The following is a 25,352-nucleotide window of genomic DNA, read 5'->3' as shown; positions in this document are numbered from 1 at the left end:
ATAAAATTAGACCTTTTAAGATCGGCAGTAAAGCAGTTGTTTAATAACTACTTTGATAATGACATTAATTAAAAGTTCGCTAACGAACTCCAAACACCAAAGAGTATTGCACGTCCGATGCTACCTTTATTTTTTTTTCGTACTACAACAAGCTGCACATAATATCATTCTTGTCTGAAATGTTTCAAAATAAAGTTTCTTAAACCTTCCATAGGAACCTAACCTACCTACCTACCTACGGCCATATATTGCGATTGGCCAAAATCTTAACTCTTCCAATTAATAATTATAGCAAGAGCTCAAAATAGCCACCATGCACTTTAAGCAAGCGACAGGTGTTTTGGAAAATAATGAACTAACTCATCAAAAAAATGATACGAAATCTTCATGTACCACAGGATGCTCTCTACGATTTGCGAACCACAGCTGCTTTGTTCACAGCAGCAGAGTGAGGTTGTAGGTCATCGCAACTATCATATCCAGACTTGCTTGATACCGATCGAGTTGGGTCGAACATAAAATAGAATATACATTTTTGCGGGTTAGGTATTTTTATACGAATTAAGTAACATGTTGTCAACTACGGAATTACGAAAAACAACAACAACAACAACAACAACACGCGCTAATAGAATTACGGCTTTTTTTTTTTTTTTTATATATAATACAGCTTTTCCTATCCAGATCCAACTACTAGCCATAGATACGAGTGAAAGCATAGGAGAAATATACCCTCCATTTACCAAAACATTTTTTTCAACAAAACAAAAACATGTACTTAATCAACATGTGTGTTCACCTACTCCTCCTTGACTCTATTAAATGCTTAGGATTTATCAGAAATCGTATTTTTCTTTATAACTGACTTGACTTAGATAAGTATCATTTCCGAGAAAATTCACCATAGCTAGATAAATCTAAGAAAATACATACATTTTACGTCTTAGATTATTGCTCAGGATCTTATGCAAACAAATCACCCTATCAATTTTGACATAGACCTCAAGAACCTATGCCGCTGAAAACGGTATCCATTTATTAGGATAGTTTTGATCACCTTATATTTGCATTTATTATATATTGGACATCTATGTTTGGCCAAATCGTTGCTGACCAATGTCAGTCTCCTTCGAATTAATAAGATAATAATAATAATAAATAAAATGTCCGTTAAACCCAAAATCATGAGTACCTTAAGTCGATGAACAATGTAAATTTAAGAGAACTTAGTTCTTCAAAATTGTCTTGAAAAAATTAGCTAACCTTAAAGTAGGCCTCCAACAAACGATTTGAATCAAATAAGTGTACTACACAGGAGCACAAGGTCTTTGTTTTATGCAGATACCACTAAGGTTTCGTCCGAAATAGAAAGTATTCGACTAATTCCAACTTAAAGTTCAAGCATTAACCCCGGTTACTTTAAAATGAGTCATATTTGCAAAACTCGTAGCAGTGAACTTCACACATTCAACACGGGAGAAACCACCATTTCTTTACCGAGTCTTTTACCGAGCTCTGTTACTCCTTGAAGAATTTACTATGAGTACTCAAATATCTTGCAGAACTTCGGTTATGTGCTCTCTTTTTTCACTCGTGCCTCATTGACCCATGTAGCGTACATATATAATGCATATATATATATATATATATGCGCATCAGCGAAAAACGTTCACTAAAAAAGAGTAGTTCTAATCACGGCAATAACTTATTGTTATCGTTAATTAAGGTCGAACAATAGGCCTTGCGCCAATCTGCAGAAATTTGATATTGACAAAGATCTGAGGAAAGAAATACTCAACGCACAAAGAAAACACTTTCATCTTTGGACGATTGGTTCATATAATATTTCTCCTACAAACTGGAGGGAACCATATAGTTTCAAATCTTAACTTTTACAGTAGAAGGCAGCTAAGGATTTGCCCCCCAAAAATGCCATATCTAACAAACCCCTAATTTAAAGGGATTAAGTCAAAACAAATTGTAGAGAAAGAAACGAGATCGAAAACAAATTTCAGATACGAAAACTTCATAGAAATTTGTAATTGAATACGATCTAAGGTCAAGCTACGGTACAGGTCATTCTTCTTTAGCGGCATTAAATGGTGATGGCCTCATTTCGGCATAATTACAGTTATGGAAAACGTAAGTTATCGCTTCTAAAATTACCAGTAGTGAACTGGTCTCATAGGAATAAACCAGTGACATGCGTCTAGCCCGCTCTATATTCACTACCTCTTTCATCGTCAAAAGTTACTAATGAGAGTTGTAATAGATAAGAGTTTCAGAATCGTACAAGCGCATTAAACTAAAAACAGAGCTCATTTTGTACAAGTGGCCTGATTAAGGCAAGGTAAGGAAAATAATTTATCTCTATTTTTATGTATCTAAATGTTGATTTTATTCATTCATACAAATTGTCTAGTGTGTTTCGGGTGAATAGAGAGACCTATCTACCTTTAAAGTTCACTGCTTGCAATTAGCACTACTTATAAAGGACTAATCGATATGAACCTACTGTGATTTGCAACAGCAGTCAGAGGGATGGCAGCGAAGTAAAGCCAAGAACCTATAAAGTCCCAGATGTCAACCCTCAGTAATGGCTCTATGTAAAACACCAAGTCATTATGTAACAAGAGTATAATATTTTGCTAGTATTCTGGGAAAGGCTCTTAAAAGCCGAAAATAATATCGAGAGTCTGACTACCCTAATAAGTAAGAGTTTCTCTTTCTTCAGTTACAACGCAGACACAACAGATTCACTGAAAACGCAGATAATAAGGTGAGCAAGTATATAAACTCTTGTATTAAAATTGCAAGATTAGGCACAAAGTGTTTCTGATCGTATATCGAAGTTTTCTGATATGTGACATAACATAATAACATTGTGACGATTCTATTTCCACGAACCGTTGAATTTGTAGCAAGTATCATCCTCACAATCATTATGAGATCCCAAAAACATGTAAGCAACACATCTATCTCTGATATCCTGTAGTATCTCTGATATCGTACTAGTAGAAGTTTCGGCTGTCTGTACCAAACATTAGAAAGGAAATTGTTTTTAGCTTCACACAAGTCTCTCACGGTTTTCCAGGAGGATAGGCGATTCGGTCTTGAATTTTGCACTACTCAAGCACCAGAAAGTTTGTGCTTTTATAGGTTAGGACGCGTTAATTAAATTAGTTAAGTACAGATCGGGCACAAGCCCAGTATTTTCTTTGCACTGTTATGAGATAATAGGCAAGCTAAAAAAAATCGCGTAAAATAAAGCATGAAGACGTAGCGCATTTTTATCTATGTAAACCTATAAATAATACCAGAATGATATAATTTTACAAATAAATAAATGTCTCGAGTTTACATTCGCCACTGCGATTAAGCATTTCATATAGTTGTGCTTGGTTTAAAATTGGGGTTGGACACATTTCGTCTTGTTCTGAGATACCATTATATGGGACATAGTCCTTAAAATACCGCAACTTGATCCTCTTCATTTTGTTTCGACGCTTACATTTGTCATTATTTCTTCTAAGCTTGGGCTTGCTTGTATCATCCGTTAGCATACTATCTATTCAAGTCAGCCCACACGTGCTTGGACCAATTAAAGGTGTTTTTTTTTCTACTAAAAATTCGAATCGTCCGTTCTGGACGACAGCGTTGTAAGCGACGTTCTAGAGTCATGAGTTAGAGTATGTACATGTTGAAATAATTAAACGTGTTTAGTATTTCACTAGAATATCGCGTCAGAAGCATCGATGCATAGCACAATAATTATATCAAAAATCGCACACTTCAGAACCCAGAATGACAAAATCCTGATCTGAAGAAGCTGTAGAGCTTGTGAACTTGACCAATAGCTTCTATGTAAGTTAATTGTTCAGTTATGTTTCTACGTGCTATAATTTTCAGTGGCCTTTGGTCAGTTCGCATTTCTGCATTGTAAGCACGTTTGATAAGTTCCTATATATAATCAGTGACCCTAACCTGTCGTACAAACTAGAAACTACTTTAATTTGTGAGTACTAAATACCTGAAGTAACCTTTTAGTCGTTTTCCTGTGCTATCAAATAGATATCGTACCCAATTGAGCTACCTTGGCTGCCCCCGTTTAAAAATTGTTCTAATCAACCGTGAATAAAACCTGTGTAAATCAGGTAATTAACAATGTGATTTTAAAAGCGCGTCTTGTTTGAGGAAATTCTTGCAAAGGTAATATTTGTCAGGGGTATCTGAACCCCACAAGAACGTCTTTAAAAGAAGTTTTATTTTCGCTTTACATATGAGATTCTCATGAGCAGATAAAAAGTCTACATTAGCGTAGAAGCGTTGCTTTGTTTATGTGGACGCTCTTACAACTCCTGTTGAGCCAACTCGCGAGTATGCCGTAACGAATGGCATTTTTGGATATAGATTATGATATCGAACGTCCAAAGCTATCCATTAGAAAGAAGTATAGAGCAATGATTATATCATTTATGTATGCATGGTAGCATATACTAGCAGTTCGGCTGTTTCACCACCACTACATCGTTTTGTAAGCCAACTTAGTCAAATGAGCGTTATTATCAAGACGTTTTCTGATAAACCAAACTAGAATATGACGCCTTGCCCAAGGTTAGCGAATGCGTTTTGGTCTGCTGCCTCTATGTACTATATCGCTTCGAGCCTAGATTGTGAGATATTAGTACGGGACTCACCCAAGAAAGTCATCCCACCCACAACTGGACCTACTTTAATCTCTGGCTGAAACCTGCGAAAAGCAGGCTTACATTGCCTAATGTCAGCACGGTTGTAAAATACTCTATGCTATGCTCCTTTCGATCCGCTTCTGGCGATCCTCTCTGTGCTCTGACGCGAAATAATGCTTGTGCCCCTTATGTGGAAACGTACAAGACGTTTTTATTGCAGTTGTTGAATTGCACACTGCAGTAAGCTCCCGCCGTTAACAGAAATAAACCATTGCCTTTAGCCAATAAGTTTACCTTGTGAGCTACGGTGGGGTCTATGTATTCCCGTACATGGTAAATAGCATTACATAGCGTTGATTAATACCGTATATATTACGTGGAGTTCTTGCTCGATAAAACTAAACAGGCATCTCTGAACTCTGGGGCCTAAAGTGTAGTGAATATCAACTACGGTAACTGTGGCGATATTAATAACATTAAAAATGTTCATAATCACGTCCATTTGTCATATATGGTGCGTCTTAATTTCCAATGGAAAAATACTTACACTAGCAAAGAGCATCATTACATTTTCCCTAACCAGTTAGAAATTTTTCACCGTGTTCAAAAAAGATCTAGCTTTTGCAATGCTCAGCCAAAAGATCTTAACAGACAAATATGGGGTAGCGATGCCTGAACAGCAATTGGTTGGAGAAATGCGAGTCTGCCATCGGTCATCTTACATAGACCTACATTCATGTGTGAAAAAAACTATAGCCGGCACACCCATCTAGGTAGCGCGTTTCATAAGCTCGCGCGATTATATCCGAAGAATATATACCCCATTTTTTTTTTATCTTGCTTTAGCAGACCATACCTACGGATGAGCCCCACCTGGTTTTATTTGATAACACCGATTCTTTATAAATTATTGATAACCCCAGTGCTGAACCCTTCGAGGCTCCACCCAACTTAGTCGTCCAATTCTTCTCACAGGAGTCTTAATAGGTCTATTTTTGTGCACTACGAGAGAAAGGTTTATTGTCGGTATCATCTCAATCGAACGTTGTCTTCATTCCGTAATACCCGTTTGGTAATTTCTATATATTTATAATTAATGGACTATAACTTATTTAAAAATAAGATGTAAAGGCAAATGCGGGCCTACACCTAAAAGAAACTTGAAAACACATCGAAAGCTTGCCTTCATTCAGCACAGCCAGATGTTCAAGTTAAAAATCGTAAAGGAACGATTACAGTCGAAACAAGAAACGAAAAAGCAGTAATTTAACGTTTCCTTATTTTAATCATGAGCTTATTTCCTGCTTTTGGTTTGGGCGCAGATCAGATGTCTATTTAAGACCAAAATAACAATTCTGCCAGCTTATAATGTAACCGGCCGATTTGACAATTATCGTCAGCAGGCCCCACTTTGTATCATCGAAACAGTACCTTGTGCTGTAGAAATCAGAAAAAACGTTACGTCGCAAAGATTTCACGCGGTAATCAACTCCGTAATGCTCCACTATAAATGCACCGAGGATTGTTTCGCAAATAACGGGCAACAGCATTTGGTAAAAAAAAGGAGTCCGCTACTCTAAATGAATGATCAAATAGAGAACCGTCAAACGTCTCTATGTTCTGAGCTTTTTCTGATATCAGTTCTAACAAAATATGAATGAATAAAGCGGTTTTGCCAGGGCACTGAGATCGTGCATCACGTATGGTGTGCTTGCATTCAGAGTTACATGATTTTGTATAAATGGCCTGAAAATCGTTTTATGTTAGGACAAGCGAGATGCAGTGTTTACTAATTAAGTGAAAAAATATCTCTCTAAATCTATATAGATCTACACGATCGCTACTTTGTCAATTATTGTTTTTAAATTGATGCTATTATATTATTTCGTCTTCTATAAATATTAGAACAATGTTAAATACATAAGCTTTCCCGTTTCATGTCTATAGTAATCGAAATATAACCGTCTGTGATAGTTTATTGTAGTCCAGTTTCGAGTAAATACATTTGGTTTCGTGCTAGAAGCCAACCGTCTGATAGCATGTCTGATGGCAATACCGAACGTAAGACTCGAAACATAGAGGAGGGTAAGTGGGTAGTTTCAAAACGCACATGATATACAAAAGCCGTGTCTCAGACCGTTCTGGCCTTTCTGCGTTCAATTCCAATGGTTCTCTCAGCGCTTACTCCGCCTTTTTTCAAAATGGCGGCGCCCTGTACGAACGCGAACACAAGAGCGAGTGAGTGGCCTTGCGTATTCGGTTGTTCTGGCCATTCACCGCATTGTTCCTCTCCGTTTTTCGTCGCTGCTCTTCGAGGATCAGCTGCAATCGGCCATTGTCGTCAGACGAGAAAAGAGAGACGCAGGCAGGTAGGCTGGCTGGCAGGCAGGCAGGCCGCACGACACAACGGCCTTAGACAGATAAAACATAAGTGGCAATAGTGACAACAATGAATACTACTATTGTTACGCTAATTAACTCCATCAAAGCAAATTACCAGGACACGATCCCAGGAAACGGCCTATCAACTTCACAGATAATATGTGAAATAGAGATTGTGTGACTGTACGAAGTACTGATAATACATCTGATGAGCTGACTCGTGCGTACACTGAGGGGTTTCCTGGTGACCGCTCAAACCCATCTGCCATCCGCGTTTTCAGTGTAAAGTATTCGAGCTCTACCGGTACCAGCTTTTGACAGTTACCCTGCGGTTATGTGTATGTGTTTCAAATCATCTTGGTGATCTTTTTTATATTAAAGTTGACTTTAAAGCTAGCATCGATAGGAACGGCTACATGAAGAGGAAACAAGAAAACATATGTGGAGTGAGTACACCATCGCGACTCGCTCAATCTAAAAAAGGTTCATTTTATACTACCACGGAGACAACAAAATTCCCCAATGGATCGCTCATTGGATTAACTATCGAGAAGGTACGGCCAGAGATGGTAGCGGCAAATGGTAAGCGATGATGCTAACAATGATGAGGCAGTAGATAGCTGGTCACCTGTCTAATTTGTCGATTACAGGAAGCGGCCTTTTTCATAACCTCGAATCGGGCGTTGATGTTTATGAAACAAAAACTGAATCATGTGTACGTGGCCATCAATTGCAATTAAAAAAATAAGATTATTGTCATGTACGAAAGAGTTACGAAGAATATTCAAAAAACGTGTTGCGTATGTGTAGTAACTGTTGTTAACTGGTGGTCAAACATATGAGATTGCAACATGAAAATTCATTGTCTGTGTTTACGGCAGTAACAGCAACTCTGTCACCAACCGTGCTGGACGTGCATAAAATTTTGTCGTGATCTGTCGAAAAGCTACGAGGATAACGTTTTAAGTCAACGAGGAGAGTACCGAAGATAACGTTTCGGTCGGCTGCATTCGAGTTCTATTAGTCATCTAATATCTCCACTCTTTACTTATGCTTTTTTCTAGCTGAGGTCTATCTCTGTGATTAAATGATCGTCTCTAAAGGAATACCCAATCACTTGGCTCTTTTGTCCTCGAGTTTCTCGAGTGCGTGCTTTCTACTACAGTTGTATCGATGTGTCACATAAAATACTAGTCATGCTTCTGTAGACAAAATCTAAACGCTCAAGGAAACCCGTTTTATCTGTGAGCGTGGCAACAGATACCTAACGTACCGTGGTGCTAGTGCAAAGTTTATATCAAACTCGGCCTTAGACTCGGGATTACATCAATGCTACACCTTCAACTTTTATTTATTCAAGAACGTTCATTCAGGAAGCGTCACCGTTTTCATCAAACAACTTGAGCAGACAGGATGTAGATCAAAATTACAGATTGGTCACTGACAATATCCGTTAGTACTGCCATTGATTATAATCTCATGAGTTCAACTGCTTTTTCTTCATAAAACTGTTTTACATCTACGAGGGTCTGTGACGGTGGTATCTTTTCCGTCAAGTACTTAGTTTTATTGTTAGCGCATCCTCACGAACCACCAAGACCAAACGCAAAACGCCGCTGTGGCGTTTAGTGCCGGTCGCTGCTGCCACATGCCACTGCCTACGGCAAAGAGAGTATCACTAATGTTTGTTGGCTGTCGCCGATTGATCATTGACTGCTACGTTCTGGACATCTTTTTTAAGCTGACGCTAATAGTAGGTGTTATCGTCAATAGAAATGACGAATGAGAAAAGTCAGTGTCGGTGGTGGTCGCTTCGTTGTCTCAACTATTAGTTAATTGATATCCTCGTTGTCAAGGTAAGATCTTTATAATGTTTCTGATGTTAAACGGCTTAGAACCCTGGGCTATCTTAGGTGGATTTCAGCTCACTGCGTTAAATGAAAATACGAACATATATCAAAATGAAAAATAGCATATTTTCAAAGGCTTTGAACTCGAAATCTCCCTGTATGTTTCATTCGATAGTACCAAGTATGTATTTATGTAAAAAAGCTGCCGCTGACACCGTGAGATCTCGGTTCATCTTCCGTTTGATTGTGTACCTTTTCATGCAAATCAATGATCTGGCATGCTAACTAGGAGCAGTTCCCGAAAAAGTGGATTCGAAGTATTTCGAATAACTGATCACGCAGCCATCTAATATCACAACATTCGGCCATCAAAATGTATACAATGTGCTTTAGTAGCTTTAGCCACTTTGCTTCTATCCGGTATGGTTGGTTTGAATTCGACATGCATCATGGGATAAATGTACAGGTGGAAAAATCCGTCGAGGATTGCACGTCAGTAGTTCTCAATGACACAGTAGTTTTCCGTTTTTTGCCTATAGGAAACTTAGCAGTCATCAGAAGACAGTATATACTACATGAATAATTAAAGATATCACAATAACTCGAGGTAAATATAAATATCTATCCATCAACATCAAAAGATAGGGCTAAATAGATATCTCCGGTAGAAAGATGTAGTATGTTTTCGAAAACCTTTTTAATTTCGCAAAAACGCTTCATTTTGTAGCAATTAGAATTACGGCAGCCCTCGGAAAGCTAGACGGTTAAATGCTTTCCCGTTTAGTCACACCAATATGAGTTATTAACAAAGTCTCGAGCGTCTTCTGTCTCTGAGGCATAATATACAAACTATTTCATTGTCTATTCTATTTTACTTAAAACCTATCCCTTCTGCTGTATTCGCGTACCCCTTTAAGGGGTCGTTATAATGATCTTCGCACTGAAGTCGAAAGTCCTTTGCCACGAGGACGCTTGTCGATTGTTCTATATTTTGATTTCACTTCAGGAAGACTTAAGCGTGCGTTTTTCTGCGAGAGGAGAATAATTCCTATATGAGTTCGTATCTTGACTGAGTTTTTGCTTTAGGGGCTTTTCGCTAACGCTTGGGCTTGTATGACGGCGTTTAACTTGTAGGTATATTATCATCTACCTACGTAGCAACCAAGAGTCACTGATTATTCTTGGAAGCTTGGCTCGATGTATATTCGCGCTACACTTAATTGAGTAAACTGTTTGAGCCAGCATTATTTTTTTATGTTTTCTGTTTTATGTACGAGATTTTTTAATGTTTTCTGCAATTATTTTTAACGGCGATGAGACATTTTTACCTGCATATACAGGACAGATTACGCTCGATAGTCGGTCCTTTGGTTAAGATAAAGGGGTCGGGTTAAAATGCGTCCCTATCTTTTAATATACACTACTGTAATTTAATGTAAACTTAAATCTCATTCACTTCAGTAAGTCAGAACGACATAATGCCCATGTTTAACCTAGATTTCGAGTTCTCTACTTAATTCTATAGGTAGTTGCACAGACTGCGCAAGTCTTACTCTAATTAAAAATATCATATGACGATCGTTAACGAACGGTTAAGAAAAACGTTGGTAGAGTAAATCGTTTCCAGTGTTATTTTCTTTCCTAGATATAAACGCTTGTAAGTTTTATATATTTTCGTTTAGTACACAATACTAGCTTGTCATATATAATACAGTGCTTGTCTGATTCCCACTGTCAGAGAGCAACACGATTATATCAGACAGATAAGCAGAATGCAATATAGCTCAAGTACCAATTCGAGCTGTCTGATTTAGCGAGGTAATATCAAAGGTCTCCTGCACTACATTTCTCCGAATGGTGATTCAGGCCATAGAACTGAGAGCTACGCTCGAGTGTATTTCGGTAATAGGCTTTATGAGTAAAGGGGTATTATAATTGATTGAAAGCGATATACAGTTGATACCTTTTTCAATGGCATAAACGACGGCCACGTAATATATAAGCAATACGGGGAGCATTAAGCTGTTATGTATAGGTGAGCAGTTATAATGGAAAATATAGAAAGTGTGAAGAATAATAAAGGGTAGATTTTTTTTTTTTAGTTTTAGGCAGTTTGCATCTGCTTTAAGTTATGTTAGCTTTTACATGCTGGCCTCCTGAATGATATAGGCATGTCTCGTTAACCGGTCACCTATGATTTACGTGCAAGCCTACCTATATTTAATTTTTGCATTTATTTTACTTGAAAATTAAATATACATCGGCAGGCTTACTAGAGCTTTACTCAAGATGCCTTTCTAAGAAAAGTGTGACTTAAATGTGTCTCTATCCATTTTTACATATATTTTACTGTCTAATAATTTTCAGATAACCAACAAGGCGTCAAGCTGGACTTCCTGTATCTGGAGCGCTTCGGCGACATGGAGGTATGTATGTAGCAAACTGCCGTGGTGTTAGCAAGCAGACGGTTAAGTGGCCACGCTATGCCAAGTGTTCGAGCGTTGTTATTTTATCTGGCATATATAGTGACTACCGCAGAACCTTTATGCTTTGAAACTTTCGCAATTCGTAACGCATACATCATTAAAATTCGTAAGTTTTACTGAATCCAGCGCTTTTAAATTGAAAATTAAGTTGTTAAATAAATATCACATGTTTAGTTGTAGCGGTTTAGATGGCGGTTGAATACAAAGGTCCGGCTTGATTTGAGCGTACGACTTCAATCGAAACGCGAAATCGCGAATAAACACATATTTATAGATAATATATAAAAACAAGATTTAAATGGATTTTAAGCTACCTCGCATGATTAACTAAATAATCAAACTCCTAATATAGAATAGGCATTTAACATATATAAGGTTTTATGGCCGTCAACATCTACGCCGGCGTGTGGAGACGCTTGCGCCTTATATATCGATAGCTCAGACGGTCAGACGCAAGGCAGGTTCTCGTCACTGCTCTTACACTTAATGTATTAAGCATATTTTATATTTGCCCTAGCGTAGATTACATTCGAATGCGTGAGGGAATATACATACGTGTAATGTGTACAGTTCAGGGCTTTTTTTTATCGAGCCGAGATCGATGTCTGTTTCAGGTAATCCGTTCATGGCTACCTCCATTGTCGTGGGGCAATTCGCTAATCTCTCATGGTTCCGCTCTTTTCATGATGTTCGGTGGTGTTTTGCCCTACGTGCCTCAGTTCGTATTGCGTTTGCCATTAGTGCAAACTTTTGCGGTATTTATTGGTAACGTCTAGTTAGTATTGGTGTCTACCTAAGAGTGCACGCACTCTTAACATGAGTAAACTTTTTGATGCATGAATAGTAGTAGACAGAAACAGATCTTTTCTGTCGTTGCTGTAAAGTAAATAGCTTTGAAGTAGCAGCTTTTCCGAGACCTGAAAGAAAAGATAAGAAAAAAGCAATGTTTATAGGCACTGTCGTTTTGTTATAACATCATCATATAACTGGATCGAATTATATTGACATCAAGACACATAACTGTTTAGTAACCGTTTAATTGTGAGATCGCTGTTGTTATTTGTTCTTTTATCTCATTGATTTTTAACTACCCATCAAAGCCCTTTTGCTGAGCACGTAAGTAAGCCAACTAAATCAAATAGAGGGAGACCCTAAAATCGTTCGTATTTACGTCAAGATGATTCATTTCAAAACGTGCTACGAACAGCTGAAGGTGTCGTGGATGCAGAATTTTAATCATTATACGATAAACGCAATTTCTACTATGTGGCACATAATTTCTATGTGTGGCACATAAAATGACTGAAGACCATATGAGCTAAAAGCGATTGCCAAACAAAACTTCACAATGATGTTAATGAATAAAAATTAGGCATCATTTTCGCAGCCCTCGTATATGTGTGCGTCTACAGGTAGCAGAGTCGTTTTTGATAACGAATGTGCAGAATCATCATTGACGTAGACGTCCGCTGAACCAAGAAATTAGAAAAAAAATGCGTGAGCAAAAGTCTCTCGAGCAGGCGTAACGATTCTGCGATAATGATTCGGTTACGGTGATACCATTCCATGCACATTTGCATTTCAAAAGTGAAACCCGGGTTGGTCAGAGATACACCAGGTCCAATGTTCGAAAGAAAAGTCGTTTGCCTTATTATGATTAATAGCCAGTGAACAATGTTCATCATTTTACGTTAAACCACTATTGTCATTGCGTGCCACGTTTTTTAGGTAATTTTTAGGTAATTTGCATTACTGGGACAACTAAATAAATGCAAAACTTTCGGACGCTATATTCATAATTCTGTCGCGGGCTTACACTTCCAAACCACAGGTACAGGGAGATTTTACGGACAAAGAATGCGGACGGATTCTCGACCTTTGTCTGTTTAGCCTTGCTCGTCGCCAATATTCTTAGGATATTCTTCTGGTGAGTCTCCATACACACTACGTAGAAAGCCAAGAAAAGTCACAATTATTAAGTCGCACCCTGTTTTGCGTCATTGGTTGTGCCATACGGCCTGGCATAGTTTTGTATATCACCATATATAAGTGGTGTGGCCTTTGTTTGTCACATACACCTAATTTTCCAATTTACGTATCAAATAGGCTCTCGGAAGTTGACACAGACAAGTAAAATAGAGTATTGCCCCGACAAGCCTCACTGTGTCGAAATGCCTGTGTAGTCGTCGTGATTGTCACTCTAATTGAAGTATCTTTCGAAAATTACTGCTGGTGTAAGACAAAAAATGTATGCCTAATTTCATAAATGTCATTGTACCATATATATGAATTACACGGCGTACGGCTAAGTTAGTGTCTAATACATATTGGCTACCTAGCACATGCCAACGAAATTCCCTCGATTCCCTCGAACGATTTTAGTGACTGAAAATATTAGTCATCTGCCTATAAGGTTTGCCTGTAGGTGTAGCTTTCATGAATCTTACTGCTGCCATTGTTGCTACTGAAATTGTCTAGAATATTTGTGGGTGGTGATAACGGTATTTGCCACTTCTTTGCCTCGTTCTTCCCTCATGCTTAAGTAATCTTCCGACGCGCTCAGTAATCTACTCCATCGTTATTACTACTAAAAATTTCATTATTTCATCAATTAAAATCGTCTCTACCAAGCCTTGGCGATTCGTTCCCAACGGTTTTCAACGGTTGATGGATAAACTATTAACACGAGCCGGTTGGCGTCAAAGACTTGTTAGTAAAGCCCTTTTAGATGTGTTCTGCAGCCGCTTCCTGCGAGTTTCTCATATAATTCGGTCAAGCAGCCGATGTACTATGTTATTTTGACTGCGCTCATATCAGACAATTTCTCTCTCTGAGAATTGTGTACAACAGCGGCTTGTCTCACCATACAGTGATATGACCCAATTATGGAGCGTAAAGCAAAGCTTCGAATTAGCTTCCATCGGTAACAACAGAGTCAGACTTTTTGTATGTAGTTGGACCAATTCGATCGTCAGAGGCTGAGATAGAGGTGGAACCAATTTTTCGATCGGACCTATTACTATCTGTTTGTTTTAATGAAACAGAGATAGTGAACTTTTCATTATTTCGAATTTCCCCACTTCGAAGCGACGCCTGAAAACGTATTATTAGGTAATTAATAACTGATCGACCTATCTACCAGGCTTTATTGTATAGTTACGACTGCTTAGTGTAGGAAAGTTGGTTTGTTTCCACTAGTACTATCGCTATAGCATAAATGCTAAGCTAATAAAAAAAACTTTTTACTATATGGAAATTTCGTTATTTTTAGTTGCTCGGATAGAATTAATATCGATTGAACTGACTGAGTTTCGCCTGTGGAAATAAAAGGAATACACTAGTCTGAAAGCATCCTTGTAGGATCTTTCCCTAATATTGAACTATGGGTATAAAGCTATTCTTCGTTTGGACTGTTTATACGTACGAAAGGCAAAAGGTGACGAGTTTCGTTCACAAAAATAAGTATAATTAATTGATGTGGCCTTTCCATTGGATAATTAAATTGCAGGTTCTGTGTACGTTTCGAGACACCGTTGCTAATTCAGTCGATTATTATGACAACAGCCATGCTTCTTATGATTCATCTCTGCATTCGGACGCGACGGGAACAGCTTATAACGCCTCCACCGAAAACTAAAACGTTCCACGGTATGATGGCACGAATAATTACACTAACCTATCTTGAGAAATATTTACCAAATGAGTTTTTTTTACACCTATGAGATAAGTACTAACCCGTATTGTACAAAAGGGACGTAAAGTGAAGGCTTGTACAGATGCCGGCATTCCTCACAAAACAGCTCCATTTTGTAAAGTCAATATATGCACTTGGTTGCAGACGTAGTAAGTCAAGTACATGGTCGCTGTTTAGGCCATAGGAAGCTGGGAAAAGCCGAAGCTACTCATTGTAAATGATGAAATCGAAATTCTATTAAAGATTAGTAAATATTTGATACAAGCTGCTAACTTAGCATAATAGGTATCTATTTAACCTATAACTTTTTAAAGTAAATTACTTATATAAAATTATTGCAATTAAGTTATTTTTATAATCGGAAATTAAATTTTAAGCTTTTCTTTTTATATTAATATATTATTCAAATGCGTGTTATGTGTTTGTAACAGAGAGGAACTTATGGGCCTGTTTTGCTTAACTATGCGGGTATTTTTTTAGATTTAGAGTGGCGTCACTTCTGGCAATGGACAGACTTCCTATCGTACGTCGAGTGTACGATTATCTTCACAATTATCGCAGGATCGGTCGTCTTCCTATTTAAGGTCAGAAGCAAAGGGAACAAACAACGATAATAATAATAATAACGGCTGCGCTAAATAATTTAATAGAGCGGCCGCGTTACTGCGTTGAATGTGTGTTTCCGCATTTTATGACAGCTTTCTTGATGATTCTTCTTTTATGACAGCTTTGCCCGTTCGTTCGTGTAAATCGTTATGGGTTTACTAATTTGGTGTTGTTTACAGGACGTTACTGTCGTAGTCGAGTTTGTAGGGTTGGTAGCTGTCCTAACAGAAGCTCTTCTTGGAATGCCTCAGTTCTACAAAAACTTTGTAAATAAGTCGACGGCAGGAATGAGGTAAACGTCTAACACCTATATGATTATTTGAATTGTGTTGAAGAAGTGATCAATATCTGTAATGATACTATGCTGTACTTAAATGACGACATCGCATGATGAAGGATTTTACAAGAATTGACTGATTCAGTGGATAGCATATCAGTTGTTATTATAGAAACAACGTATAAGTGAGGAAGTTATTTAACTAAATGTCAAATTGGTAAGTAATTAATGTGAAGCTATTTGGAATTGAAGCCGCTATACGCCTATTAAAAACAACGAGCAAGCACAACCTGTGCGTTTCTTATAATGATTCAATTCTATTTGTTATGATACTTACCTTTATGCATTATTTCATTATAGCACGTCGATGGTAATGCTCTGGCTGTTTGGCGACGTGTTCAAGACCGCATATTTCGTTCTACGAGATTCACCTGTACAGTTTGTATTGTGTGGCATATTACAGGTACGAAGTTATAGCCTTTGTACAGAAAAAAAAACATCTACGAATTAAACAATAAAACATATGGCAGCAGATTAGGAGTTTGCGCCTAAATATATAAAGGCACAGTCGCAGCAACATCAATGCTAATTTTAGTATTCATAGTTTTAAACGCGCTGCTTTTATTACATGAAAGGAGCAAAGGGCAGGAAACAATTAGGCACTCATAACAATCCGTTTTTTGTTCGCGGCTTCGAGTGCTGTTTTTTGTACCAGTTAATTTTAGCTACCCTACTTTTTGGCTACGCAATTGTTGGGGTCTTGTGCAGCAATAAGTTCAGCTCCAAGCGACAAAAGCCTGCTGACTGCGCTGGACAAACGGGAAGCCAGCTGGAAGCCTTGTAATCGCCGTTTGTTATTAAATAAATTAGGTTAATTTATCCATATAACCGCTCTGCTGTGGCTATTAGATTTTCTACTTAAACGTCTTAGGAACTATCTTTTTTGTAAGCGACTCAACGATGCCACTGAAGTGATAACTTGTGTAGCGGCTCTTTTGATGTTGTCAGGGGCGACTTCTTATTGTTGGAATAAAAAAAAACCAGTTTCGCATGGACGTTAATCTCATGAAAAGTTGCATTATACAAACACTAGGCTATTATATAACTTGATAAGTTTAGCTGAGTTTCTTTGCTGAATGCGACACATCTAATTACCATCCCATCTTTTCGTCGAATAATGTATGCTGTCCCGCAATAGCGAATTCTGTCTCGAAGAAGCTTTCCAAGCATGTTTTAAGTTGTTGATCGATGTTAAAGGTACGGCCACAAATCTAAATGGCCAGTGAATGCAAAAGGTGGAAATCCGCCTCCACAAGAATTGAACATTGTTGAAGATGCAACCAAACCTTCCATTTCAAGTTTAGGAGGGCAGCTTCAACGATCTTTGCCGTGTGACCTTTTGTTGCCACGGGGCAGAGTGACCTATCGGGTTTAACGTTTGTCTGTCGAGTCTTGAAGGACCTGGTTGACTCAACGCAACTAAACTCAATAGACGTACCGTCTGGTACGCAGAAAGCAGTTGCAATTGAACCAGGCTCTTACGGTTTCAATAAACGTAAAACCTAATCTTTTTTGGATGAAAATCTTGTTGCAACCTAAGGTTTCCTGGGACCGTCTGCTCCCGCTTCTGATCCATGTTGAATGTGGATATTACTTCTCGTGGCAATTCTGCGAAAAAATCGGTTATTGTGGCTCTGTGACGCGTGAACCGCGTGAAACACTGAGCTGCAACATCAAGTTATAATTCCTTATTGGTTTCAAAATGCCCAAGTTCAAAGTTTCTACGAAAACCCAAGGGACTTGTGGTGATCGACGACAGTCTTATGGCTGCAGCCCATCTCTTCGGCCAACTCCCGAGTTGCTTATACCATTGTTGTTGTTGTTGTTGTTGTTGTTGTTGCCATGTTCTTCCTGCAGACGGTCGTCATCAGTCTCAGACAATCAGCTAAAGCGGAGGCACCCTTTAGACATCGGATACTTTTTCAAACTCGAATGATCGATGATGAAAAATCGAAATGAAAAGTTTTTCTAGCGTTACCGTGTATGTGGCAAGTACAAAACGCGAATCGACGAAACGCGTGGAACAGAAAGTTACGAAAGCTGGCTTTTTTCATGTGGAACATACTTGAGGAAGTGAAAATAGCACTCACAACAGAACATCGTTACGGTATACTGATAGAGCAAAAGAAGCACTTTCGAATTGTACGTTAGAAGTAAACAACAAGTCAGGACAAGTTTCAAAGGAAGGCTTTGGAAAAAAAACGGTAACTTATAATGCAAGCCACCATACATCAATAATCTTTAAAGGTAACTGTTTCCTGTTGCTTGCATATTTTTACACAATGCTGCCACCTGTCCTCCTTCGTCTAGAACTTGGTACTGTTATGTTTTATCATTCTACAGTTGCTTTGTATCTATGCGTCCTCTCGACTGTGTAGGTTAGCATCGATCTGGCGATCCTATCACAGCTGTGGCTTTACCGACATCGACGTCCGGTGCGCAAAAGTTCGAAAATGGCTCGTGTCACTTTAATGGCCGACCCTCGTTGTAGCTAACAGAGAGCGTCCAGCACCGCTATACGAGCCGAAGACGCAACTTTACCGGAACATCACATTCAATGCAACAAATGCCACTTAACAACAGGAGCAACGTCGTCGGCAGCAGCGAGCGGCTGCAATCAACAACATCTTTCCTTAGGAATAGCAACTAGGGGAGGCTCTAGCCGTAAACATAGACAAGGCAGTTGCAACCAGGACAGCTGTTCCCTACTTCTTGACAGCCGCAAAAGCAATTGTAATCACACGCTGTTCGCCAACGCTTAGCCTATGGTTGGTGGCAGCACTAATATAAACAATAATAATGCGACATGTACTGTGACGAGTCATTCTCATGGTTATCACTATGCAGACTTTGTAATTATTACTTCATGCTTTCAAAAATTATTAAAAGTTGACTCATTAATAAGTAATGTAATACAACGAAGCCATAGAGAAAGGGTAAATTCTTTGGCTGGAACTATCTTCCTATAAATAGCAATTCAACTGGAACTTTTCATACTTGCTACAACTCAATGATTCGTTAGAGAGCTGTCTAGGGAACTTGCGTATCTCCGACACACGAATGTTTTTACTTGTTGATTATTCTTTGTTTTTACATTTTGTCCTTTTTTCGCTGATGGATATTGTAGGTGGCCGCCCCAACACGAACTCATAACACACCGGTGGATTCGCCGCAGGGGTCGATTGAGGGTATGATGTTAATACTTCAGCAGCAACAACCTACTGCTTCTTCTAGCTATTTGGTCGGATGTCGTTTGGAAGAATCGTCTAGCTCTGGATACATACCATCTTTTGGGGGAGCTACGCTGGATATGCCTGAAGCTAAGAGCCGTCAAGGCTGCAACCATGTCGCACCTGTCGCAGAATGTGGTTCTCGGACTGACATGTGTTTGTCGCTCGGAGAGGGACATTCATTAGGTTGTATAAATTCTAGCGGAATCGATGGTACAATGAGAAGAGAAGATTTTGGGCAACAGCAAGTAAGAATGCCTCTTGATGATGACGATCTGCTACGGCAGGACTTCGAGGACTTTGAGGCAAGTTCAGCAGTAAGTGCTAGTAGCATGCATAAATGGACCTTGCTCTTATAAAAAACAGTTGCTGGATAGTAACACGAATAAACAAAAAAGAGTCCCAATTTTCAGTTTGCAGTTTCCTTTAGGCGATTCAACTAGACATTTTCTTGACGGTAATGTAACATGTTAACAATAGAAGTTACGATTATTTCAGGTGGGAAGTGAGCCATTAAAACGTGGTTTCAGCGACACGATATATGACTTTGATGTACCACTATCGTCACTGCCGAACTTTACTGCGGTTCAAGCCTCGCCTCAGGAAGAAAAGTTAAATTTTGAAGAGCTGATGATTAGTGGTAGCACAGCTGAACTGGGTAGAACTTGTCCTTTAGCAAAGGAAGAAACATTCTCCTCGTTAGAATTAAGTGAAGAATCAGATGAAAATAAGATGTTCGTTCGAGGTGAAGGAACTCCTGACACCAGCATAGCCTCATGACCCTGGAAGAAAAGGCCATTTTCTTAGAAAATGTCTGTATGGATTTGTTGGTTACATTGTAAGCTTGCATTGTACATTTTGTGATTCCCATTCCTTGTGGATTCTGCAAAGTAGCCGTTTCGTGGAATTGGCCTGTTTGCTTTTAATGGGGTGGCATGTGACGATGAATTGCCAATGCCTATAACAAACACATTCGCTATTGTAATTACAGTTATTATCGCCCTATTGTGACATAGAAATACGCGGTTTTTTTTTCTAGAGTTGAAGCTTAGTCCATTGTACAATAAGCATACAAGTAGCAAAGTGATCTATGTATGTGATCGTGCAGTCCCGTATCTTTTGTCGTCTCTAACAGAATGTAATGTGATTCTATTAGGTTTTTGTTAAACACTAACACACGGGAAACTGACGTTCTTTTCTATACGTGTGCCTCCAATACGATATGAAATTTAAAAAAATGACAGAACTATTACCTGCAGTAGACCGTTTGTTGTGAAATGAGGTTTTCAGCGAGCGGTTGGGTCATCATAGTAGTCGGTGTCCGGTAAGCAATGGCGATTATTAAGTCACAGCAACGTGTCGTAAAATATGGACATTTTTGCTGACCAAAGACCCTATAGGATAATCATTATTTATTGTATTATATGAGGGGGAAGTGACCTCTGAAGGAGATGGAGTTCGACGGCTTTTGAAGACACAGTATACTCCGAGTGCCCTTCACAGTACGGCAGACATGTAAGATTGTCGGCAATGATCATGATAATGATAATGAGGGCTGTGATGAAGTGTTGGCGAAATAGAACCGCTGGTCGTTGGACGAACCACCGCGGGCTAAGAGGGTGGCAGAGCAGAGATAAATGAGTGCGTGGATTATTGTGATATTTTAGGAGGCTAATCGATCATCAACAGATCTTCGTTTGGAGACTGTCTTTTGCTGCAACTGTGTATTTACAGTTAGTAGTCGTACGGAATAGTACCACCGACCGTAATAACGCCACCACGGCAAGATGATTTAGTGAGCCGTGTCAATAGTTGCGGAGCACTGAACTTCGCTGTCATTCGTGCGTGGTACAAGCCAACGAGGCTGAACAATGACAGAAACCAATTCTTCATCAGTTAGTTCTTTTGTGAACTGAATCTGTAAATCGACGAGAAGGCGATGATAAATTCTGTTGCTGTAAAGGCGCGCAAGGCAATAACTGCCTCGTCGCACAAAAACGCGTACATGCTGACATGCAGTTGGATGGGTGATTGAAGGTACGACGAAGAACATAATATGTACTTGGATCATTGAGTCTACTGCCTCCCAAAGCATCACTAGGAAAATCAGAATGCACAGGGTGAAGAGCAAAAGATTTACAAAAACGAGCTCTGATAGCTACGTATGAAGATCTATCAAATTTTAAATAGCTAAATAGTGAAAACCTGTGTGTGTGAGTGTGTGTGTGTGTCTATGAGTGTGTGGCAACGACAAAATCTTAGATATCTTATATTTTTTTGGTCATTTTGTTATCTCTTGTTGCTAAAAGAACTTGCCACACTGCACCTTGTTAACTACAACTGCTTATCTGTGGGTCAGTTAATCAGTTTCGGGTCTATGTACTTGTATATAAACACAACTTCCATTATATATAAATGCGAGGAGTGCGACGAGTATTCTTCGGTGGTAAAACGATCAAACGAGCTCAATTTTGATTAAATGGGAAACAGCTAATGCATTATCAAATATGGATACGCTTTCCAAATATAGATGAGCATCTTTACCGAACATGCTTGTAAAAATGCGAACTTGTGGGAAACTCAGTGGAGCAGGTGATAACGTCTCTGCGGTTAATATGTTCGTCACCTTGTGCACTACAGGAAGCAAGAGACGGAAAGAAAGAGAGAGCTCGTTCAGGCGTTTATAAACTTGAAAGAGCCTATGTATTTTCGGGAAACTTGGTCCAAGAAATCAAATCGGCTCCATACGAATAGCTAGAGGCAGTTGTGTGAACGGATACTGAACAAATATCGAGAGCACTTCTCGGTTTCGGTTTTCACCTTTCTTTTGTAGAGGTGACATTGAAAATCGTCGAATACTCCACGCTCAGCAAACGGTGATAGTAGTAAATCATGCTTACACATTGTGCACCAAGTTTGAGAATTCGGACATTTGATGGGAGAATAGCGTAAGAGACGCAGAGGTGATTATGCTGAAAATAGACAACGGTGATTTTTGACAGAAGCTCGAATGAGACGAGTACATGAAGCTACAAAACTGTGCTTCTGCCTAACCAAATACATTTCTGAAAAGTTAAGATAATTCGAGCACCGGCGACACCTAAGAGTATCATTGCGATAAATCTACATCCAAAGATTAATTCCAAATGGCTCTGGTTATCAAAGTCACATATACACACAATTGTATAGAACATAGTATAAAATACTACTGGGAATTACTAATTATATGCATATATGTTATATAACACGCTAATCAAAGATCGATTGTTGATTATAATTACTAAATACATACTTATACATTATATGTTAATACCAAGAATGCTGTCATTTTGAAATTTCTTCGATTTAGGACAAAGTAAATAATTTAATCCAGAGAGAGACGGACGCTAAATGCACTATAATATTTCCTGCAAGTTTGCAATTTGCATTGCACCTTGCATTGTCCTGTGATAAGCAAACGCTATGCGCCGGCTTGATCCGTTCTCTTAGCTGAACCACAAGGCAAAAGCAGTTCAAATTAAACAAAATACTAGTCTATAACGCATAGCGAACATAGAGATATACAAAATGTATGCACATATAATGATCCTGATCATTGTCAGGAACACTGACTGAAAATTTGACCATATGTTTATGTACCTCAGACGTTATTAATAGCCAGATCGAAGCATCCTTAGCAAATGCTCTTTTCAGCTTTACATTCATTCGCTCAGCAGTGTCCTGTGGCCACTTAGCTGCAGCAACACCACCATCTATATATACACACACCTGAATTAGTCATAGAACATGATAACGAAATGATTAGAGTATCTATTATAGGGGAAAGTTATAGAGCTGAGACTCAGAGCGTTTCGCTTGCAAAAATAGTGCGTTCTTTCCTAGGGTAGTAGATCTATGAGCAGAGTCCTGTTACTGCTACGGTAGAGCCATGTACGCACAGCTCGTTGTATGAAAGAAAGGGTTCGTTAATTATGCTTAGCCTGGGTTCAACAAGCTCTCACAGAACCCTGAGAACAGCACCAATTTATGAAATAATAACTGAAAACATTCCTTAGACATAAAGATTCTTTGTTTTGAAAAATTATAAGGAACGGATATAGACGTCAAATTTCATAAGCTGTCTCCTCAATTTCTGATCCTCTGACAACACTGACACTGCTTTAGATGGTATTGAAACAATGAGATGATATCGCAATGTAAACGCGATCCGTATTGTTTTTCTGAGCTAACGACAAATAGCACTAACGCTAATGTTATTCATTTTACAATGGAACTTTCTAGCCTGTTTTCTGCGTTGTTACAGATGATCATTTAACCATCATAGCAGTGCTCAACAAAGTCAAATTGTGCTGTCCTTGCACTCATAGGTGAATGGAATGTTATATTAAAATTATTCAAGTCTATATTATGTTATAATAACAGTTAGCGTTTGTAATCACGAAAAAATAAACCAGCCGCGGTATCTTAACTACTGATATGAATGGAGTACAGTTTGCTTTAGTCTCTGTTTATTGCTACATAAATATTTGCGTTCTGGTAAATAACGGTAATTTATGAACTGAAAAGCATGCGTGCGTGCGTGGCTGCCTGCATATGTGGAATTTTTGTTATTTATTTTCCTGGGTTATTAAATTTTTGGCTTGAAATAACCATCACCGCGCAGTAGTATGAAGGAGCTGGTATCGCTGAAGATACAAATATATTTACTTCCTTGTTCAAATTTGCTTTTTGCTGTTGTTGTTACGTTGTAGTAGGCTATACTCATATAATTACCTTAATAGAACAACTATTTTTGTTAAATATTTAATTCTTATGTTTTACTTTTGATAAACCTGTTGCGTTACCGGAATAGGTTTTAGCGACTATTTGGACATGACTTGTGTGCAGATTATCTTGATGTCCGCTGATCTCTAATCCAATCTTCCAAAAATTATTCTGCGTGGCACCCAGCCTGTTTACCATGTTTCCTCTCAGAGCAAATTGAATTAACTACGGGATGCTTTAGATCAGCCTACCCGTCCATAGTAGCTTCATGAGAGTCTCTACAAAAGATTATGGTATAATAGCAATATAACGGCAAAAAGTTGATTCAAGCTACGCCTCTAACATCTCATAGCAAACGATATGTAAACCATGTTGCCAACTTCACATTTCCAAGGCACTAAATTTACCTAACGCTGACCAACCACGTCGTTGGCAATTTCGTTACGTTTGTGCAGGCCAACGTGAGCTGATTGAACGTCATCTGTCCAAATTATTATATTCATTTGTTCAAAATAGTCGCTTGCATTCGTTTAGTGCGTTAAGGTAGCCTTTTCGTGTGCAAATTGAAAAAGAAATCTTATTTTACCTTTGATTACTTAAAAAAGTACGAAAAAAACTTTGTTTTCGATCATTCAAATCAGGACCTATTGCAGAACACAAGCTAAGTAAAATCATTCTCGATTCAAAAGTAACAGAACAAATTTACGCAGGCATCTTTCGAGCAATTTAGAAGACTAAAATCTTATAAAATTATCAATAACTACAGTGGTGGTTCCTTGATAAAAAAAAAAAAGGTGAGTGAAAGCATAAGACAAATAACAAGCTAATATAATGCTGTGTTTTGCTGTTACTATGAATAGAGGACATGAACAGACTGACAGATAATTAAACGGATGAACGATATCGCCAGTTGACAAACAGACCGACAACACACTTACGGCGGTCACAATGATGTAATAAGTGAAATGGGTGATCAAACCTGTACCCATGTATATCCCTATTATAGAAATAAGTTAGTTGAACTTAACAACGCGCAGAACTGCTGTATGATTTAAACACCTGAAGAAGCTAAACACTAATTACTATTATTATTATATTTTACAAATGTGTGAATGTGAGTCTGAATAAAGTTTATGATTACCTAACATTCTTATGCATTCAATCTTCATCTGCTAACTTCTTTATGAGCTGATTAGTATGAGAACACTTATTTTCCTCAAAGCGATCCCGTCAAACCTGGACACGAATGGAAGAACATTATTCTCTCTAGAAGTGTTAATAATGACCCCACTCAGAGCCATAACCTTGCTCTTTT

At 38.5% G+C, this 25,352-nt stretch overlaps 2 protein-coding genes across 9 annotated transcripts in view; both read left to right on the top strand.

Moving 5' to 3' along the window:
* LOC111265798 (solute carrier family 66 member 2) overlaps nt 1–18,549 on the top strand; it is a 22,024-nt gene extending 3,475 nt beyond the window's left edge. Inside the window, exons 1-9 of one of the 7 annotated variants that reach the window (XM_022842720.2) lie at nt 6,667–7,652; nt 11,288–11,346; nt 12,021–12,124; nt 13,238–13,333; nt 14,915–15,054; nt 15,581–15,684; nt 15,886–15,998; nt 16,344–16,446; nt 18,422–18,549. In XM_022842720.2, the coding sequence (XP_022698455.1) occupies nt 7,487–7,652; nt 11,288–11,346; nt 12,021–12,124; nt 13,238–13,333; nt 14,915–15,054; nt 15,581–15,684; nt 15,886–15,998; nt 16,344–16,446; nt 18,422–18,538 (1,002 nt within the window). In that variant the 5' untranslated portion in view covers nt 6,667–7,486 and the 3' untranslated portion in view covers nt 18,539–18,549. Of the gene's footprint in view, nt 1–6,666; nt 8,927–11,287; nt 11,347–12,020; nt 12,172–13,237; nt 13,334–14,914; nt 15,055–15,580; nt 15,685–15,885; nt 15,999–16,343; nt 16,447–18,421 lie in introns of those variants that run through there. The other 6 variants (XM_022842727.2, XM_022842722.2, XM_086970637.1 and 3 more) reach the window with 6 other exon arrangements.
* A 126-nt stretch (nt 18,550–18,675) lies between these two features.
* Nucleotides 18,676–25,182, top strand: LOC147752768 (uncharacterized). 2 transcript variants are annotated; one of them, XM_086970639.1, is made up of 3 exons: nt 18,676–18,811; nt 19,171–19,578; nt 19,772–25,182. In XM_086970639.1, exons 1-3 carry the CDS (start codon nt 18,809–18,811, stop codon nt 20,051–20,053), a joined length of 693 nt encoding a protein of 230 aa, XP_086826765.1. In that variant the 5' UTR covers nt 18,676–18,808; the 3' UTR covers nt 20,054–25,182. The 2 variants fall into 2 exon arrangements, with proteins under 2 accessions (XP_086826765.1, XP_086826764.1); XM_086970638.1 differs by having other exon boundaries at nt 19,171–19,590.
* Nucleotides 25,183–25,352: the final 170 nt, after the last annotated feature.

Source organism: Varroa jacobsoni, unplaced genomic scaffold (genome assembly GCF_002532875.2).
Source record: "Varroa jacobsoni isolate VJ856 unplaced genomic scaffold, vjacob_1.0 scaffold_1011, whole genome shotgun sequence".
NCBI lineage: Eukaryota > Metazoa > Arthropoda > Arachnida > Mesostigmata > Varroidae > Varroa > Varroa jacobsoni.
The sequence above is the reverse complement of the archived record's forward strand: the minus strand, read 5'-3'. Positions and strand labels throughout refer to the sequence as shown.